The sequence below is a fragment of the Pelmatolapia mariae genome, linkage group LG1 (genome assembly GCF_036321145.2).
Source record: "Pelmatolapia mariae isolate MD_Pm_ZW linkage group LG1, Pm_UMD_F_2, whole genome shotgun sequence".
NCBI classification, from domain to species: Eukaryota; Metazoa; Chordata; class Actinopteri; order Cichliformes; family Cichlidae; genus Pelmatolapia; species Pelmatolapia mariae.
In genome coordinates, this window is record NC_086227.1 from 21,033,173 (window position 1) to 21,055,259 (window position 22,087).

General features: G+C 41.7%; 1 protein-coding gene across 2 annotated transcripts in view; it reads right to left on the bottom strand.

Annotated features, from left to right (window-relative positions):
• Positions 1-22,087, bottom strand: part of sbf2 (SET binding factor 2) — a 108,062-nt gene that overhangs the window by 38,342 nt on the left and 47,633 nt on the right. For both annotated transcript variants that reach the window (XM_063475334.1, XM_063475326.1), the window contains exons 7-17: positions 21,918-22,050; positions 19,929-20,037; positions 19,459-19,572; positions 17,887-17,964; positions 17,504-17,617; positions 16,582-16,710; positions 16,346-16,444; positions 15,989-16,193; positions 15,768-15,877; positions 14,384-14,533; positions 8,190-8,258 (exon numbers count right to left, since the gene is read on the bottom strand). In XM_063475334.1, coding sequence (XP_063331404.1) covers positions 8,190-8,258; positions 14,384-14,533; positions 15,768-15,877; positions 15,989-16,193; positions 16,346-16,444; positions 16,582-16,710; positions 17,504-17,617; positions 17,887-17,964; positions 19,459-19,572; positions 19,929-20,037; positions 21,918-22,050 — 1,310 coding nt within the window. The remainder of the gene's footprint in view (positions 1-8,189; positions 8,259-14,383; positions 14,534-15,767; positions 15,878-15,988; positions 16,194-16,345; positions 16,445-16,581; positions 16,711-17,503; positions 17,618-17,886; positions 17,965-19,458; positions 19,573-19,928; positions 20,038-21,917; positions 22,051-22,087) is intronic.

A 22,087-nucleotide genomic window follows, 5' to 3' on the forward strand; every position in this document is an offset into this window, starting at 1 on the left:
TACCACTATTAGCCCCATCTGGCTGTGTGATCAGTGAAGAGGAGGAATGCAGGGCTTGGTAAAAACAAGCTGAAAAAAAAAACCAAAACAAAAAAACACAAGGGGAGACAGAAAGGAGAAAAAGCCGTGCACAAGTCAGAGTAATTAGGCTATTAGGATTTAGAATCCCACTTTGAACTCTGATTTTATCCAGAGGTTCATAATATGATTGATAACTGTCTCAGCCATGCAGCGTTATGCATGTCCGCTGTCTCTGAGATAGTGAATGTTGTCGCTGAAGGGAGGACGCACTCGCATGCAGACTGCTATATCTGATACGTCGCCAGCTTCGGGGCAGCAACATTATTTACGCGCTTTGGAAGAATTCATAGCATTCCTGAACTGTTGATATAAAAACAATCATCATTTCTAGAGCAGCCTTGAGTGAGAATGCACGCTTGACCTGAACACAATCCATCTCCGACTTTTGCAATTCTTGCACGAGTGCGCGCATTGCGAGGAGAGCTACTAAAGTCGTGAAGCGTCTAAAAGCCTGCCTTCAAATAGCGTATTCAAGTCAAACAAACAGAGAAACACATGCCGACAGTCATACTAATAAACATGCCTATCGTGGCGTCCACAACTGTGCAAAAACACAATGTACAAGTAGCATAAATGTTCCAAAAGAAAAATGAAAACACAGATACGGTGAGGCATTTTGGAGATAGTCAGGGGTCACCGAGTACGTCATCTTCCTTGTGGGGACAAAGTGGAGAGCAGTTTGACAGAACGAGCTGCCAAATGCCTCCAGGCATAAACTCTGGATGAAAGAATGCTAACAGTCAAGTGCTCTTGTTGTGCAAGTCATCCAGTCTTGTGTTTGGGTTTTCAAACGGCTGCTGCATTCAATCTGCATTTTCCCCCACGCGGAGGCATTTAATCTGGTGACACATTCAAATGTCAGGAGAAAGGGATCAGGTGGGGCAGTAAAAGGGCAGAATAACACTTCTATGCATCAATGACACCCGTTCATCTCCTGATAAACCCACGTCTCACTAGACAATGCATTAGAGAAGACCTCGCCTTTAACAAATGGGCCGCTGTCCAAAGGCTGTGAGGCATTTAAATAAAATTTACCTGCACAGGCCAAATGACATGCATGATTTAGACTAGACATTCTGTAATATTTACACTGTTTTAGTGTGAGCAAAACATTCAGGGGAGGGATAAGCTGAGGGGAAAGCAAAACAACTTAATAGAGAATTTGGGCCAATAGAATAGGGTTTTAGTGTAAATTATATGGCCAGCCATAAGAATAAACACGGTCTCTATCCAGCAGCTTCTGGGACATGAGCTGAGAGAGAGAGAGAAAGAAAGAGAGTGCGAGAGAGAGAGAAAGCTTCCCACATTACCCGACCTGGAGACTCGAGGGCCGTGGGGACAGTGCCACTGTAAGCATGAACACACTGTGAGCCTGCCAAAGTCTGGCCAAGAATATCAAACAGGAACTTGACCAATGTCTGACTCCTAACCTTGAACTAACAGTCTTTAAAGTGTACTGTCTGAACAGAGGAAGGATAATTTTTACCCAAAGTTTGGCTTGTAGTGCAAAAGGAAAAGTTTTTTCCCCACAGTGAGAAATCTGCATCATTGATTAAAGTGCGCTTAGACTCTGACTCAAATGAAAACAAAAAACAGAAACCAATTTATCTTTGAATCATTTTATATCAAAATGGCAAAAATTCCTGCTTAGGAGACTCTTTCAAGACTGTTACAGTGGAAATTATTTGAAAACTTGGAAAACCTTTTCTCATGCAACAATGGTACTGGACTGTTACACTTTATTGCAACAAATCAAACTTCGTCTCCAGTGTGGCTCTCATGCAGGATTATGAGATTACGGCAGTTCAAGTGAAGGTCATTCATCTAAATGTGTGGTTTATTGGGACTAAAGCCTCTCATTTATACAATAGGTGCCTTTTAGGTGAGCATTCATCACAGCTTTATTACACAATTGTGGAAAGTCCTGCAGAAGGCTTACAAAAGCAGTATTACTCAGGACAAGATAAATGACATGCTCTTGTTGTTCTATGGGTTCTGAAAAACAGAAACACATCTTTACACAATTTTGAAAATATTCAGTCAACGGATCAAGGAATGATTAAACTGTGAGACCTCACCTATCTGAAGTGAGGACTACAATGTCATTTGATTTATTTTTGTGTTGGAGATGCTTATGGATAGACTTTGCTGCTTTCTGATGGTGCACTTATGTAATGAACTAAGACAAAAGCCTTCTAGAAACACCTGGAATCAACAGCCTGCCCAGACAGGTTAGTCTGAGTACTTCACAGACTCCTGGATTTTTAAACATTCAATGCAACCATCACTAGCATTTACAGTGGATAGTCTGAAAAAGAGCTTCAGTGGGCGGCAGTCTTTTTGTGAAAATGTCTTGTTGATGCTAGAGGTCAGACTGCTTCGACCTGACAGAAAGGCAACAGCAACTCAAATGATCACTGGTTATAACTAAGGTATGCAAAAGAGCATCATCAATCATCAATGCACGACGCGCTGAACCTCAAAGCAGATGGACTACAGCAGCAGACGTCCACAGCGAGCATGAACAACAAACGAAGGCTCCACTGGCTCACCAAAATTGGACCAGAGAGCCAGGTCTGGTCTTGATTTTCGCTGCATCATCTGAATGATAGGGTCAGAATTTGGTGTAAACAATATGACACACAACATCCATCCTGCTTTGTATCAACAGTACAGGCCTTTGTCATGGTGTAATGGTGTGGGGGATATTTTCTTGGCATACTTTGGTCTCCTTAATTCAGAGGTTGGCAACCTGTGGCTGGTGAGCCATGGGTTATAATTAGGGTTAACCGTAACCCCATTAGTACATATACTATATGTATTAATTTATTCTCTCCCATTACGTCTGTCCTCCGTCAACCGCCTGTGTTTCTATAAAGGCTCCCTTTGATGTTGAAGGTTGCCGACGCCAACTGAGCATTGTTTACCACAAGCTACCTGAGTATTGTTGCTGACCATGTCTACCTCCTGATGGCTGCTTCCAGTAGGAAAATGGACCATGTCACGAAGATCAAATTATTTCAAACTGGTTCCTTGATCATAACAATGAGTTCACTATAGTCAAATAACCTCCACCGTCACCAGATCTCTATCCAAAAGAGCACCCCTGGGATGTGGTGGAACGGGAGATTCACGTCATGAATGTGGAGCCAAGAAACCTGCAGCAACTGTGTGATGCTATCATAAGAAAAGGTATTTTAAGCTAATCCGGACAAATATGTCCAGGGGCTCTTCAGGCAAACATAACACTAAACAACAAAACGTGACTAAAGGAAGGAAAACGTCAGGAGGAAGGAGACAGTATGCCTTTTTCACACAAGACATTTTGAGCAGTCACTGTAGTAATATTAGTAACAGTTTAATTACTACATCCACATGATTTACAGCTTTGGCATGCCACAGTGTCTTTATGTGAAAGCAAAGTAAGAGCATCTATCAAAACTCCTACATCATGTATTTCTAAGATTGTGTAGGGTTGAGTTTAGACTGGCACATTATGAGGGTTGGGTGACGAATATATCGACTATCGTTTTTACAAGGACAATTTATTTATTTATTTGCCCATGAGTAAGCTTGCTAATAATGATGGAGCTAATAGAAGCAGTCAGAAAAAAAATAATAGCGCTGTTTTAACAGCACCCTCTTTCATCTGCGCCCAAATGCTTGTTGATGGACCTGCAGACTCTGGTGATGGCCTAGCATACTCGGCCGGATGGTGGACACGTACATGCTCATGCAAGTTAGTCTTGTTTGAGTACTTTACTCAAACTATACGTCTGCACAAGCGGCACACCACTTTGGTTACATCCTTAAGTTTACCTCTTTCATCCCAAATTGGCGACTTTATTATTATTTTATTATTTTTAGTGCTGTCAGCGTTAACGCGCCGTCATCACGACTAACGCGATTAACAATTAACCCATCTGGAGTGCAGACTGAGTCAAAATCCCTGAAATGTCTCTATCAACGCATTTCGGGCAGTTTGTCCAAAGTTCATTCATTCTGCGCTTCAGATGGGTTGACTGTGTTAAAAATTTTAATCGCGTTAAAAGTGATGACCGCGTTAACGCTGACAGCCCTAATGTTTTTTTGGAAATTAGTTCGTCCATGTTCGGACTTCTTCTGTGTTGTAAACGCGCAAATCAGTCCGTGCATGATTACATTGCTCCGCCCATCAAAAGGTCTGTGCATGCGCGAATATATCGCCCATCGTCGATTATTGGACTGACGATTGTCAGTTGGAAATTTTTTACATATAGCCCAACCCTACACTATATATTAATTTATGCTCAGTAGCCACTGTGTAAGGTACACCTATTCAACTGCCTGTTAATGTAAATATCATCCAATCACCTGGCAGCAACTCAGTGCATTTAGGCATGCACATATAGTCATGATGACCTGCTGAAGTTCAAACTGGGCATCAGAATGGGGAAGAAAGGTGATTACACTGACTTTGAACATGGCATGGTTGCTGGTGCCAAACAGGCTGCTCCAAGTCTTTCAGAAACTGCTGATTTACTAAGATTCTTCCACACAATCATCTCTAGTGTTTAAAGAGAACGGTCTGAAAAAGACAAAACTTCCAGTGAGCTGTAATTCTCTGGGCAGAAATGTCCTGTTGATGAGGTCAGATTCAAAGAACTCCAATAACAACACATTACAACAAAGGTATACAGAAGAGCATCTCTTGAACGCACAACACATTGAAAGCCGAAGCAACATTCTGATGGTAGGCTCAAAATTAGGCACAAACAGCATACAAGAATGGATTCATCCATGCTGACCATGTCCAGCGTGCCCATCTTCTGATGGCTGCATCCAGCAAGATAACACACACCACATTATGTCACAAAGCTCAAATCACCTTCAACTGGTTTCTTAAACATGACAATGAGTTGACTGCACTCACATGGCCTCCATAGTCACCACACCTCAGAACAATAGAGCACCTTTGGGATGTGGTGGAACGAGAGATTCACATCATGGATGTGGAGGCGACAAATCCGCAGCAACTGCGTGATGCTATCATGTCAATATGGACCAAAATCTCGGATTATTTTTTCCAGCACCTTACTGAATCTATGTCACAAATAATTAAACTTCCACCTAATAAAGTGTCAGCTGAGTGCAGATGTGAAGTTGAAGAGTAAATAGGCAGGTAGAACAAGGTGTTCTTTGCATAACAGATCTGATCTCAATGGCACAAAGCTTCGGTACTGACCTGTGGACACAGACTGATGTTCAGATATGGTCCTTCTGAGCAAAAAAAAGAGTGCAGTTTAGCAATCTATTAAGGTTACCCTTGTGAACATAAAGGAAAAGTGATCAGTGTGCCTAATGGGAGGCTCCAGTAACAAATGTAGGAATGTTGATGACATGGCAGGCTGCTGCAGCCTGCTTAAGGTGCTGCATCCAGTCAAAATACTTTTTGATACAAGATTTTTCTTAGCTGCATACACAAATGTGGAAATAATGAATAAAAATATTAAACATGTACAGAAACATGTGAAACAGGGTATGGAAATCAATTGTGAGATATCAGATCATGCATGCCTCACAGTCCCCACCCAAAATGACAGCTGCTGCCATGCTCCATTACCACGCTTTGTTTTTCTCACATTTCCACTGCATGATCCTTGTTTTATTAAACCAGAGATTACAGACATTTTTGGCAGATTCCTTCGTGACCTCACTTTACTTTTCCCCCTTTGGACGAAACACAGCTCAGTGCTGTCATTAATTCCAATCATCTGTAAACAACAAAGAAAAATGGGTTTCTCTAAATGTCTTTACTTCTAACAAGCTGTCTGTGCCACAAAAGGCATTATTTTTAATCTTCTAACTGAAAAGGGAGGAAATCGCTGCAGTGTGTGGTAACTGTGACTTATGATCAGTTAACATAGTTGAGACAGAAACCACTTTGTAACGATAAGTAATTTTACATGCGAGACTCTGAGAGAAAATGATAAAGTTTCAGCCCTGGTGGGTTTGAAGAGAAACGAGAAAAACAACAAATATCAAAGAAAGTTACATCAGCCTGTGGCATGTGAACTGAATAAGTCATGTGGTGGCACAGAGCAGGCCAGTTCCCAGTCCAGCCCATCAGGGTACGGCACTGGTATCCAACAAAAAGCCAGTGTGGACAGTTGTGTCTGTTCCTATAGCAACAAGTAAGCTGCAAGGACATAGTTGTGGTTGATTAGATGATTTGGAAACCAAAGGCCACGGCCGGCTTTAAAATACTGTGTGCTTCTAGCAGAGGTCGAAAAGTCAAGTAAGCAGTTCTTTCTCTGGTTATTCCCTGTGTAGAAACTTCTCTATTGTGAAGGCAATGTTAAGTTAAGGTCAACTACCACTTGAAACTCTTGGGCTGCCAGTAAAATTGATGATTGAGAGGTGTGTGGTGTGGGTCATGGGAAAAAATAAAGTTTACTGACATGGACATGCATGTAACAGACGCTGTATCCAGCTTGTGGTTACATTTTGACTGACATGCATCTTACTACCCAAATATCTTCAATAAAACTAAGACAAAGCTGATATATCTGCATTTTATTAGTCGAAATCCGCTGTTACTGCACTTCACTGTTTATGCATTATCACACTTGTGGTGGCAGTTAGGGCAGGGCGAAGACAAGGGAAATGGTTAACAGTTCAGTTCCTTAAACCAGCTGTGCACACAAGCCCATCTACAATTCACAACAGCCAGCAAGAAACCAAAACACAGAGAAATTCACAAGACCTCCACAGTGGAATTACAGACAGTGATGGTCCAAAATACTGACAGAAACTGCCCAGCTCAATGTAATCCCCGGAGCTGATCTGTTCAACAGGAGTCAATGCTTGCAGGTTCAGTTTGATGAGATTTAGGAGCAACATATTTAACATGTTTAGGCTGACAGGTTTAAAAGAGTCCAGTCCTGTACCATCTGTCAATGCGCTGATAAGCTCAAATCAATAATTTATGTAAGATTGTTTTAAATATTTAGAGACAGTAGTTTCACTTATTAAACTAGAGTATATGCATGGCTAGAAACCACAGGGGGTAAGTGAATATTTGCATACAGCTGTGTGGAAAAATAAAGTCCACAGGTATCAATGCAGTCATGTGAAAACCTAAGCACACTCCTTGATAGATTATATTGTAAAACCACCTTTAGCAACAATAGCTTTCAACGTGGTTGCAAAACAAGCCCAAATAATCAAATCAAATCACCCCTCCACCACCGTGCTTAGCAGTTGATAGGTGGTCAGGTGTTTCTGCTGATATGATGGATTTCTCCATTTTGGTCTAACTGTCCAAAGGACATTGTTCCAGAGATCTTGTGGTTTCTTCAGATGCACTTTTGTAAACCTAAGTCGTGCTGCTACACAATATTGCCAACAGTATTTTTTCTTCTGCCTTCACAAGCTTATGAATTCAAGTGACATGCCATTCTTAATATAATCTTATGATCTCTAGTATGACATTGGCCCTCGCTTTGCAGCTACACCAGCTTCAACTCTTCTGGGAAGGCTTTCTACAAGGTTTAGGACTGTGTTTATGGTCATTTTTGACGATTCTTCCAGAAGTGCAGTTGTGAGGTAAGATGCTGATGTTCGACGAGAAGGCCTGGTCTCCATTAATTCATCCCAAAATTGTTCTATCGGGTTGAGGTCAGGGTTCTGTGCAGGCCATTCAAGTTCTTCGACACCAAACTCACTCATCCATTTATGAACCTTGCTTTGTGTACTAGTGCCAAGTCATGTTGAAACAGGATGGGGCCATCCCCAAACTGTTCATTCGTCACTCCAGAGATCACGTCTCACTGCCCTAGATTCCAGTGGTGGGGTGCTTTACACCACTGCATCCAACACTTTGCATTGTGCTTGGTGATATGAGGCTTGAATGCAGCTTACTTACTATATTAATTCTTATCGAAGCATCAAAGGTTTGCCTAGTTTTTCACAGGACCGCAGAAAGCCTGGGGAAACTTTCTTTTTCACATAAAAAAGTTAAACTGATCCCTTAGATGATATAGATGACATTGAGAAAACAGGTGGAGCAAAAGATTTACATTCAAGGCACACACTTCTATGCTTTGATAGAATTATTATTTCCTTACCCTGTAAAATGCTGTTGACAGGGGCAGCAGTGCAGCAGCCACCGTGAACTCCTCAGAGGTGGAGCAGTCCTGGGGGGTGAAAAGGAAGAGAGAAGTGAGAACAGGGCAGGAAACAAAGCATGGTGTGAAACCCGGAGAGAACATCTTTTCAAGTCTACTATCATCAGGTTTGATAACTTTGTGGGAAAATATCTTATGATGTCAACACAATTTTAAATTGCACGACAACAGCAGAAACGTGGTCTTTGAGGGCTCTGCTGATCAACAGCTACAAATTAGCAATGCAGAAATGTGACTTTGGGAGAACTTTGGGTGGCAAAGAATTCATCTTCAGCATTTCTAACGTCCTGTTACATAAAGACACTGTTCTGTTAAATGTCAGGGCAAAGCTCAAAACCAGGCCTGCCAAATCCCCTCACTCTGCTCTTTTGCACCGTTATGACATATGCTTTCAATCTTCTTATATAATCTCTGCCTTGACACGACTGTCAGTGTGTCCCAGTCTTCAATTTATTGATATTGATTCAGCTAGACTGCCATACAAGGCTAACTCAAAAAAAAAAAAAAATTCACAAAATGTTGCGTAAAGTGCAGTTATTTTGGCCACAAAACGCTGCAACCATTAATCAAGCATCCACGACCAGCCAGAAAGCAAATTCAATTTTCTTTTTTTATAGGTGTTTTTTTAAATTTCAAAAGGGATTGGTTGAAAATATTCAGTCTTTGACATTTACACACCATTCCAATGTGTCTCTGTATCTGAGACTGTTTCAGGTCAGAGAGGCGGTGCTTAACAGCGCTTTTAAAAGGATGGCATTAAGACAAAAATCACTACACGGGAGGCTGAAGGTGGGAGGCGCTTAGGGGCCCAAACTAAACTTTTCTTACACAGACCATAGAAAACAATGGGGAACAAAAGAAAAAGAGCCGAGTTGGACTCAAAAGTGCTTCACCCACAGGAAATTGGTACTTATGTGCAGTAAGCTTTGTTGGGATTTGAACTCTGCAAATGAAAACAGCCAGAGGAAACTTGATTTAAGACCATGTACAAACAACAGCACTGATTCTGACCTTGTGCCGCACCAGATAACCCCGAGTCATTAAAAAAAAACCAAAAAAAAACCTGTATGACAAATGTTTTCATATTTAATGTATTGGTTTTGGACTAACGTCATGTGAAAATGAGACTCTTAAAACCATGACTGTGTTCTTCAAAAACAACATACTATCAGAGTGCTTCATTTTGGAGAGGGAGATAGGCGGAGGAATGCTCCACTTTCTGATAGCGCTCTGTAATGGGGGGCCCTCTTACCGCCACTCCTGAAAATGCGCACAGGCAAGAATGTACAAAGGAGAGAAAATGCAAAACACATGAAAGCCACTGCCCCCCCGTCGACAAAGCAACACAGTTTCTGCTTTAGTTTTCTTGTTGCTAGTTGTTTTTTTTTCTTCTTTGCAGTCATTGGGGCTGTGGTAAAATGTTCCAGCTTACTGGAGCGGCACCAAAGCATTGTTTACCCAGCATCCTTGACAAAGCTGCAGGTCACTGGAGTTCATGGACCCCAGACAAAATAGAACAACAAGTGGAAATGCACAGGCAGAAGAGTGTGAATATTTTACAAATGAGTACTCTTCTAGGGAAAAACACAGAAATTTAGCGTTGACCGGGGCCTTTTTTACGAAATGGTCCAAGAATGGCTGGAGGTGGGAAAGGGGAGGGGTTTAGCTACTTCACCATATCACCTTTCATATAAAGAAGACTTAATCGGCTTCACTTAAGCCACACTTATCACCTACAAACCTCCACCTTAATCTCCTGTGAGCAGACAGAGAAGATAAGTGACAGCTCAAAAGCTTTTGAGGTCGAGTAACAAAGTGAAGAGATAGCAGTGAAATCTCCAGCAGATTAGACTGAATGAGTGCTTGTAGTCCATCAAGCACTTGACAAAAAAGTACTGCATTAAGCACTCAGCCATTCTCACAGCATCCATATGGTTCATGGTGGGGAACTCATCCTTAACATATGTTATTTGGGTTTTCAAGAATAGAGGGAGAAGAAGCTGTTGCTGTTTGCACGGACACCTTGCAGCCTCCATTTCCTTCCATTATTTACTGTGTGTCTAACCTTTTTCCCTCATTCTTTAGCCTGCTGGAGCTATAACAGCGAGGATGACTAACACCGCTATTCTGTTTCAGACACGTATGCACTGGACAAACACAAGGAGGCTGTCAGCATGTGACACAAAACGCTGTAGGATGTGAGCAAACACTAACTTCCTGTGTTAGCACCTTCCAGGAAAGCTGCGGGATGACACTTGCGGCATGCATTTATGGGACTTTCACGGCAAACAGAGGAGCGCCTGCCTCATAGCCTATTACTGTTAATTGTGTCTGGAATTACGAATAGGAAAAGGAATTAGGCAAAAATACGCAACATAGCTGACATTTGTGTCACCCGGATGAGCAACAAACAGAAATTCCATAGTGAAAGCGCGATATCCGATTAGCACTGATGTTTACCTGGCCACACTGGTACACATCCTTGAGAAACATTTATCCGAACATGGGAATGACACTAAGTACAGATTCCCAGTGACCAGCGAGTTACATAAGGCAGTCCATTAAGACCACTAAGGCAGACAAGAGGGCATTTTCTCACAGCAAGAGACTAATTTATGAGCTAAATAATGTACAAATGTAATCACTAATAACTATTAAAGGAAATGTTCAAAGTGATTAAAGTGCAGCCGGCAGAAATTAAGCTAGAGTGGGTGGAGGGGTGAGGGTAAAGGGTACATCAGGGTTCATCAGCTCAGATGTGGCAACATGCAGTCCATATAGGACAGTTAGATGGAGCTCACCCTCCACCCGACAACAACATCTATGCTTAATATGCATTACTGTACACTTTTCCATGTCACATGGTTGAGGTCGGGATCATAAATGACGCATGGACTCTGTGCCGAGGCGATCGCTTCCCATAGACCTCGGACTCTGACACCCTCTCACAGTAAACCTCCATTCAGAGCGTGTCCGTGAGCACCATCATGACGCTGCAGGCCATGAGAGAGCAGAGCACAGAAGGCTAATAATCCTATCAGACAGGAAATGGTTGGAATGCCAGGACACATCCACAGCAGGGCTTGTTCCCCCACATGGTTTGCGCAACTTTTACTTCTAAAAGCTAGAGCATTGACCAGCGCACGCATGCACATGCGCACGCACACTCATATAAATGAGCAATTAACATAAATGCCTCAATAAGGGGGGTATTACTCATGGCAGAGAAACACAGCAGAGATAAGGCCAACAACAGATGTTTAAACAGGAAAAAATGCACAACTGTAAATTTCTTACAGACACTCACAGATTGTTAGCGCGTCTAACGAGATAGCCAAAGAAAGAAAAGCTAGTTAATACATACTTCCAAGGTACAGTTTCATCTGATTCCAGTGCCTCAACCTCTAACCTACTCTGCGGCGCACGCACTACTCAGCACTTCCTGCTAACTCTTTCAAAGGAAAACTCTGATTGTAACCAGAAAACAGAAAAGTCACACAGCCGCCTGAAGTTGACAGTTTAACGATAAATGTTGTAAGTGGTTTCTTAATGATGATGTCACTGCAAATCAACGTGTCAGATCAACACACGCGCCAGAAATACTGAGGCGGCATGTGGCTGTCATCACGCAAGAAGCATGAACATTTTTTGCAGAATAGGTCACTTTGGCTTTGTGAAGCTCTGAAGGACCTTTGAACACGCACACACAGACACAATCCGGCCGGCCGTGGCGCGCTCTGTAACATCTTTATGGGGTCCTTGTTTTGCTGGGTACTGAAACAAAGGCAACGGAGCAGAATTTAAACGTAATAACTGGCCCCACATCTTAAAATGTATATTTGGATCATGTGAGACAAATGCCAGACGAACACAAGACCGAGAGCTGAAAGCCAACCTGGCTTTAAGACCAAAAACAAACAATAAAATCTTTAAAAACAACAATAAATGATTCTAAAATCTTTAGAGAAAGGCTGATTACATACTTTGTTGCAATTCATCAAAGTGTACTCCACGTCTATATCTCTATTTGTGAAATTATTACTTTCTCTCATGTGTCACTTTGGATTACTAGTATTTCAGCAAACATGTTTTGTTTATATTCTTTTTAAACATGTTCACATCTAACATGTAGTTTACAAGAGCAGAACAAATTAAAAATAATGAATATTAGCACAACATGGATGTAGGTTTACTTGCTTGTATTGCAGACAGCACTAAAGATACAGATGACCTATTCATTTTCCTAGAACATACCTGTTCAACAGGTTCATTAGTTTGGGTGAAAGAAAATTTTAAGCCTAGGTTTGCAGATTTTGTTCTGATGGGGAAGACCAAATGACGCACCAGCTTTCATGTAACAACATGAAAGCACGCGTTTGATTTATACTTGAGATAGAATTGAACTAAAGAGGCTGTGCAAACGAGATTTTGGTTTTATAAAGCTTTGGCAAATGCAGACCAGCGATAAAGTCTCTGATCCTGAAAATGAAGACAATCAAACACCGAACGCCAATGAACTACTTTTCTCTTCCCTTTTTTTTTTGTTCTCGAAAGGCCAAATTCATCAAAACTTCATTTTAACAACTCTGAAGCAACTTGCACGTTTTGCACGTCCCTAGAGCAGCAGATGGTGGGATTAATTGGTTTCTGTTATTTGGGAGGGAATGACTGGAATCTCAAGTCACTCTATAAATGCTGCACTTTTTGACTATTGCTTAAATTTTTAAAATCCCTCAGATGGGTTTATTCACACTAATAAAACAAGGGGAACTACCAATTAAGACCAACTGCTCTGTTTGAGTAAAGCTTTACAGACTTTTTATAAGCTGCAAAAAAAGAAACCACACTACGTACTTGCTTTGACAAATAGCTGAACCACCAGGAGGGCACGAAGAAGACTCAAACACAGTATCCGATTAACAATGAGAAGCATTGTTAGGACTCATAGGTCATGAGTCTCATGACACAAGGCCAGACTGTTGTTGCATAGCATTTTTTTTTTTTTATAGTTTCACCATGGCTTGGAGTGTTTTGCAAGTGTTTGGAGACGAGATGGCATCTTCCATGAAACCCAGCGACTGCAACCTGCTAGAAACAAAACAATCACAAGGCCATTTTGGATGCACCACTGTGTACGTCTTTATGACCAATTTCACGCTAAAACTACCAACAACCACTCACCAACCAGTGATGGGATGCACACGTTTCCCTAGCGACCGGAGGTTACCAGCAGGCAAGGTCACTTATCGGTCTCCAAACTTGCACGACTGGGTCTTACCGATTCAATTTCACAGCGACTGCAAGCAACATCCATCGAACAATCGCAGTCTATTGGGGAATATGCATTCTTCCCTCGTGACCAGGGTTTACTAAGTGGTCGCCAACATGTCCCTAAGCCTGTGTGAGACCTTAAGCATTACTGTCTGACTCTCTACAGCTAATCTTTTAAACTCATAAAGTCTACTTTTTGATACTGAACTAAAATATTTACATGGATCTGAAAAACATTTTCCTGTATATCAGCTTTAGAAAAAGTGCTTTGTTAAAATAAATCTCAATTTTTGGGGAATAACACGGCAAGTTTGACATTCACAGTTTGGGGAAGCACTCTGGACGACAGCACTGAGGGTCTCAGTACAATTTCAGACTTGCATTGTAAGGAGGAAAAAATCTTTTAATTCATATAAAGTTTTGATAAAATGCATTGCTTTATAAATTCTGAAGCAAGGCCACATAGTCTCTAAGCCATCAGGTTTGTGTAGTTCATTCATTATTTACTTATTCACCACTGATTTTCTTAGAATAACAGAAAAGCTCGTAATCCAAGATGATGTTTAAATTGACTTTTTTGTTAAAAGCAACAGACCAAAACCCAAATCTGGAACAAATAAAGACTTTACAACATTTCTGAACTTTAAACAGTTGATTGATTATCAAAAATTCAGGCATTTAAATTTTTCGATTAGTTGACTGATTGTAGAACGTGACCCCCACATTGCAGGGGGAAAAAAATCCAGGCTTTTCTAAGGCTGACTGCTTCTTCCTATCTGCATGGAATATTACTGTGCATGTTTACAGTACAGATGTAACAGTCTGTGACTTGTGTTGGCAGGTTTATCTGTCACGTCACTGACCTGAAGGGCACAGTTCATCATACGAATGATGTAGTCAAACTGTTGGTGGTCCAGTATGGCGCGGTTCTGCTGAACATGGAGACTGAGCTCCTCAGTCAGACATTGGCGGGCTGCCTTGCCTTTCAGCGCACGCAGTGCAGCCGGCAGCGTCTGTTAAAATGAAGAAAGAGGGAAAGAGGGTTTTAGAAAGTAACAGACCTGTGAAGAGAAGTCAATTAGCACAAGACACAGGAAACTATTAGTAATTTGAAACTGTTAAAAAAAAACAAACCCTGAAGACAGGAAACCTTCATTTTATAAAGTATTTGTCAAAAGTGCCATTCACTACAACAACTACAGGAGCACCTACAGTGCTATGAAAATTATTTGATCTTTCCTGATTTATTATGTTTTTGCAAAGATAAATAAATATAAAATGCCGTTTATTGCAACCCTATCAGGCCCTATGTGAAAAAATAACATTCAAGCACACTTGGGTTATGCAGCAGGACAATGATCCGAAACACAGCAGCAAGTCCACCTTTGAAGTGGCCTAGTTAAAGCCTGGACTTAGTTTAAACAGGCCCTTCATGTTGGAAAACTGTCCAATGTGGCTGAATTTAAACAAACCTGCAAAGAAGAGCGGATCAAAATTCCTCCACAGTGATGTGAAAGATGTTATTGCAAATGCTTGATTACAGTTTTTGCTGCCAAGGGTGCCGCAACCAATTATTAGGTTTAGGGGATTTAGAGGGTAATTACTTTTCCATTACTTTTACTTTTGTTTGATGAGCTGAAACATTTAAATGTAACAGATTTCCAAAAACAAACAAACAAACAAAAAAAACAGGAAGAGGATAAACACTTTTGCACAGCACTGTATGTATGTCGAAGACTTACAAGTTCACAGGGTGTTCAGAGAATTCCTGCTATGCATTTTTACCCTGTGCATGCAGATGCAGGTTCAGGTTATATAACTCCTGTATGAAGCTATAAGGATACATAAAACAACTGGCACTCATCCCATTTTAAACACACTGGAGTCATATTGGACTGATTGCTCACCTATGAACTCCTACAGATGAGGCTGTAGTGTGGAATATAACTTTGAGGAAAGATTCCTGTGCAGCGTAAATATTTGCAGGGACAAACAGATCAGACAGGAATTGATCAATCCCAGTTGTAATTATTGCTTGGCAGCTTAGCCTGGCACAGGGATGCAGAAAGATTGATCACAGGCCTTATTTACTCCTGCTTCTAGGTGTCTGTGTGCCAGCTGGGACATAATATGACTATAAAGCTAAGGAGAGACCCGCTCCTAAACGGCCTGAAGATCTGGTGTTACCCAAAGCACGGGTGCCTTATGAGCTTGTTTAAAGGTAGAAAAATAAACAGTGTGCATCACCTTTTCAGTCTCTAGAGTCTTGTTGTAAAAGATGAATGAGATGCAGTTCCTCACGACCTCCAGCCTGCGAGCGCTGTTAAACACAGAGTAACTCTTTCCCATGATGGATGCTGGAATAAGCAAACAGATCATTGATGGGTCATTTGAATTCAAAACTTACATGCAAAAACCTTTGTGAAATGTATTTTTTGTGCATAATAAGGTTTTAAAGTGAGTCATACCAACAGGTGGTCCAGCGGGTACTACACACTTTTTCTCAGTTCGTGTAGGAAGAGTTGTGCTGCTGTGTTTTGCTGTACCCTCCTCCATAAGCTTCTCCACCTTTTCTTCATCCAGCACGGGGAAAGGTATCTGGTGCATGCGCAGGTGGGATCCCTCGGACGGCCGAGGCACTTTCTGGAATGCCATGTGGGGGTTTGGGTTCTCCTAACATACAACAACCAGGAAACAACATGGATTAATGGGACAGATTTGGAGTAGCACACGTGCAGAGCAGGCTAAAATGAGGAAATCAGACCTACACGGCACACCAGCACAACAGAGGAAACTTAGCAGTTACTAGTTGCACGAAGACTTACATTTCTATAAAGCTGCTCGGAGAGCTCCCTGATGTGCTTCTGAAGCTTGGCGGGGTTGACCTCCTCTTCCTTAAAGCTGTCAAAGTCCAAGGCCACCAACTGCAAAGCACACCAGCAACAAAGAAAACAAAATGTAAACTAGAAACAGGGTCAGTTGATTGAAAAGGTGTTTATGTACAAGCCTCTCTATTTAAAGTTAAAGGCTAAGGTTTCGGTGGTGCGTCACGGTACAGTACCTCATCAAACAGATCGCAGGCTCGGTAAGGTGGACCCCTCTCTGAGACAAAGCCGGCAAAGGCCATGCCATCCAAAACCTTGGTCAGGAAGTCATTCTCAATGAGGCCTCGCTGGCCCAGGAAGGCAGTCTGGATGATGTCAGATTAGAGTATTCACAATCACAAACCTTGTTCATATGGATTTACTACAGACTGCAGAACAAGCAGCCATTTTTAGAACATGATCACAAAATATCTCTGCAAGGGGGACTTTTAGATTGTTGCAACGTGGGCAAGTTCTTCAGTGTGCGCAGAAAGGGAAATAAATCCAGTTAGAAATGACTACATGCAAATGAATTTAATTTACTTTACGCATAATTATATGTGCCTGTGGCTAGAGGAGATAAAACACAGTTCACTCGAGCCCCCCACCTCCTGCTCCAGGATTCCAGGCGAATAAGCAGAGCTTTAGTTTATAATGCAATCCATGTGGGGTACTTTGAGGGTGATTTGCTGATGGGTTACCACGGAGACACCACAGACACGAACAAACAAAAACCCCGGCGCAAAACAAAAATGTAAACCTAATACGTTTCATATGGCTCACTGCCGGATTTGCCCAAGGTTACGGGACTGTGTCCGAAGCTTGGATAAACAAACGGATACCATCAAGGAAGAGTCACGAAGACTCTGTGACACGTTTAAAACAACACGCGTACTCACACATGCGCACACAAACACACGCATTAGCCACCTCTGACAAGTTTATCTGTCAGGTCTTTATGTGCGAGTCCGCCCACACTGCTGGCTAAAGGAGCGCGGGCAGATTGATGGAACATCGTGTTTTCTAGGGAGGAATTGCTTAACGAGTTTAATCAAAAGGTCATATATTGGCAAAAATGCTAATTTTAGCCCCGGGAATTTCATGACCTCGTTTTATTACCTTGTGAAAGTGGATCACGGGTTCAGAATGGATGCGGATGAGCTGCAGGCAGGACCTGTAGCCCTGAAAGAGTTGTGCAAACAACCTGAGAAAGACGGCCCTCACCTCCTTGTCCTGGAACACACACACACACAAACATTACTCATCAAACAGCTATGCCACAAATGCAGTCTGATAAGGTAATTATACAACAGACATGCTTTTTTTTCTTCACTTGGGTTATGGGTTACCGTCAGTTAGTACCCCCACTCCAACGCTAACCTCCCAGTGATAAGAAACCTTTTCTGGGCAGCCTGTCCTCCTCGTGTGGGAAGGAGGAGGACATCACTCCTTGAGACACTGAGGAACTTAAATGAGGCCAAATGTTAACGCCGCTGACTTACCAACAGCTTGAGGTTGGAGGGTGCGGTGCGAGGTGGGGGGAACGCGTTGTCCGCTATCTCCAAATCCGGGTGTAAAACCTAAGAAAATGAATTTAGATTCAGACGATACATTTGTTTTTGTTTATCCCAAGCATTCATGGAAAATAACTTGGAATGATTCCAACATCAACTTAGGGAATGCTGCGGGTGCACAGCGAGTGACCAGGTAATGTGGTAATCAAGAAGTGCCTTATTATTTCATTAGGAAAGCAAACATTTTATTAAACGGAATATAAGAATTAAAGCATTATTTCTCCATATATGTGTAGTGATGTGTTTGTCTTTGTAAAGGATGAAATGACAGACGAATTCTTGTGCAATCAAAGAGCTCTGCAGCACCTCCTGCAAAAAACAAAACATTACCTGATCATCCCTTCAAGTTAGTCTCCCTGTGACTTCTAGGAAACATACGTTGCACTCGGGCAAAGTTCAGTTCACTCCATAAAAGTCTTGCTGTGACTACCTGCATGTGACAGTCTCTGATGGCAACTGGATCATGTTGTCTGTGTCAAAATACACGCCTTCAACCATTTTTGATTTTCAGGAAGAGGAGAGTGTGGCCGGAAAAAAAAATATATCAAAAAACAAAAACACGTGGCACAGATCAGATCATCACATCAGATCAAGTGTTGTTCCTCTCAGGATATTACAGCCAGTACTGATTCTCCAGTCTGTTGGGGCCCTAAACAAAAATACACAGGGGGCCCGTCCAGCCACAGGTCATCCCCATTCTGTTCTAAATAATGTGACATCACCAACAACAGTCTATAAAACAACAGGTAAAGTGTTACTCAAGAAATGGCAGAAGACAACTGAACTGAAGTGCTAACGCTGTAACTACTAGTTTCTATGTTCTTTTAGCCTACTAGCTATGCTAACAAGTCACCTGCTGGTGTTCCAGGTCTGACTCCTGGCTCTGACCTTGTCACATCACAGTGGAGACAGGTGGGGCCCACTTAGGGAGGTCATGTGTCTTTTGCTATCCTTGGAAACTGAGGGCACTGCTGTAATGTACAATTTGCCTGCCTTGCTTACGGCAAGTATTACAGCAGAACAACTCGGTGACCCTAAGGGATAAATTCAGGGTGTCAATCTAGGAGCATGTACCTTGATACCCATCTAACTTGATGAGCTGTCTTCAAGCTGGCTGACATGAGTTGTAGCTCAATCCTCTGCTCAATAATAGCGATGGAAGCTAGCTCAGTTTGTCAGCATTTGTTCTTTGTGCACGTGTATGTTCCACAATTAAATTGCAAAGCAGGGTTTCTAAGGAGAGATTTAAATGTTGCAAGGAGACGACCTTGAAAAGGTCAGGTATGTTTTTTGCTTATTTTGGCCGGCATTACGGAACTTTCTGAGCACACTTCGTATACAGAACACAACCCACTCTATTACTCTATTATATAATGTTCAAAGAAAAGGAACTTCGGGAATATTTAAAATTTTGGGGTGCTCACTTTAGATGCCATCATCTTTAAATAATGTGGTTTTAGGTGTTTTTGTGTGCATGTGTGAGTTTGCGTTTGGGCTCACCAGGGACAGGGTAGACTGTGTTTGGTGTAACAAAGGTTCAGGTAGCAAGGACAGGTGGATACACTCAGGAATCTTTATTGTTCCTCCATCCAGGTCAGCAATGATAACATCCAACTGATCAAAACACACAAAACACTGACAGGTCAGGTGGTTTTACTGCTGCTGGAGGAAGCGCTGTGTGGTAGACATGTCTGACGAGATTCAAATGCAACCAGCTAAATATAGAGAAATCTTTTAAAACCCAGTGTGCAAAAACAATCTGAAAAAATAAAAATGTAAATTTCGCTGGTCAGTAGAAAGAAAAAGTCCTTAAAGCAAGACCTACTTTGAGGATATCAAAATAAGCCTTTAAAGACTTTAAGTTAAGTGTCTGTTAATGATTCATTGTCATCTTTTAACAATTTCTAATCTTTAACTTGTGCATGAAGGTAGGACAAATTCCTGGATGTCTGTGACACATCTAAACTCACCAGATCCTGGATTTCGTTCTGAAACATGGAGTGCACGCCGATGATGAAGGGCGTGGGTGAACTCAACACTTCCAGCAGTCGGGAAGGTAGAATGGGGATGTAGGGGTAGCTGTATGCACGGACACAAGGAAAACGCACAAATTTACTCGGAAGAAAGATTAAGAAGAATTATGCAACGATTGGTCAACTATGAGCTTAAAATATACTTCCCCGCAGGGAAGAGGATGTGTTTGATTGCACGCGATGATGAAAATGGAGCTCGGATGACTAAACTTATTTCAAGTGATAAGAGAGCAGTAAAGTACGGAGGACATTTATACGTTTTGCAAATTTTACAAGCTTTGGAAATTTTAAATGATCATCATCATCTACAGGAAACTTGGGCTGTGTCAAAATTGCACTAAACCCCAGATAATTTAAATGTAGAACGCTGTGTGTGGACACAGTGTTTCATATCATGTTAACACGTAGTGGCTTCTAATTCTACCTGAATAACAGAATTACTCGAGACCACGATTGTGTACCAGTCATCTGAAATGCCCGTTACCTCTGTGCGAGTCCTGTTTTACATTTTCCAGTAACAAAAGGGTTTTTTGAGACGTGTGACTGTGTTTGTGCAAACTTCCAGCAGCTTAGACAGACAAATAAACCGCTGCTGATTTTTGCTGTTCTTGTTGCTGTTGGCAAACTAAGACCAAGCAAACAATGAAGGATACAGGCACACAACGCAAGGGAATGGCAGAGTAGCATCATGGTTTTAGTGTTTTTATTGCTCATTTGTTAATAGGAACTAAATATACTCGCAGACACTTTATTAGGTACACCTTGCAAGCAAAGAAAGGGATCCCCTCAATTCTTCATCGCATAGATTCTGCAAATTGCTGAAAACATTTCTCCGAGATTTTGCTCCATGTTGACACGACAGCATCACGCAGTTGCTGCAGATTTGCCGGCTGCTCATGCATGACCACATCTCAAGGTTGCTCTATTGGACTGAGATCTAGTGACAGTTATCCTGCTGGAAACGGTCATCAGAAGATGGGCACAGTGTGGTCATGAATGCTGTACATGCCAAATTAGTCATCTGAATGTTGCTTCAGCTTTCAATGCGTTGTTCTTTTATAACCGCCGCTCACAGGAGACTTCCTCTTTTTCTATAAACCCTAGAGATGGTTTCTGAAATACTCGGACCATCCCACAGAGCACCAACAACGATGCCATGTCACTTAAATCACCTTTCATCCCCATTCTGATGCTCAGTTTGAATTTCAACAAGTCTACACACCTAAATACACCTAGTTGTATGCCAGCTGATTGGCTGATTAGATATTTACGCTAACAGTGAGTTAAATAGGTATAATTAATAAAGTGGCAGATGACCATATATCTCACACTTATAAATATTTATATGAATTAGCATCCTACTACACCACATTAGATCGACTTGATGTTGGTACTTCACATAAAGACACGGTGGCACGCCATGGCTGGAAATCATGTGGATGTAGTCGTTAAACTGTTACTAATATTACTACAATGATGGTTCAAGATGCCTTCTGTGAAAAAGGCTTACTGTCTCCTTCCTCCTGACGTCTTCCTTCCTTTTGCATGTTTTGTTGTTTAGTGTTATGTTTGAGAACCCCTGAACCCATTTGGCCGGATTAGCTTAAAATACCCTTTCTTACAAGATATGTTTCACAAGGGCGAGTGATGAATAAATGTATGGGAGAAAGGGAAGGAGGTTATTAACCGCATAGATCTGAGTCATTTCAAACAAACAAACAAACAAAAAAAAAGGTTAAAGAAGGTTAAATTGTGTGACTTTAAAAGGTGATCTAATGTGGTGCAGAAAACTGTTTTTACAGAAATGAATGAAAAATTAACAAAGTTAATGATCAGTCAGATCACAAGCCAAGAAAGTCACAACTGCAGTCAATGGAAAGTCACATGAGATTCTGTCTCATCCAGCCATATCAAACACATACTCACCTGTATTTAAGAGGAAACATGAGGGCTTCCAGGGCGCGGCATGCCTCTCCAAGCCGCTGGTAGCTGGTGGAGTGGAATAAGACCTTATGTTCTGTCAGAACTGCACAGAATAGGCTAAGAACATTTTGGATTCCTGAAATGAGAAAAAACAAACCAAACCCCAACAGAGA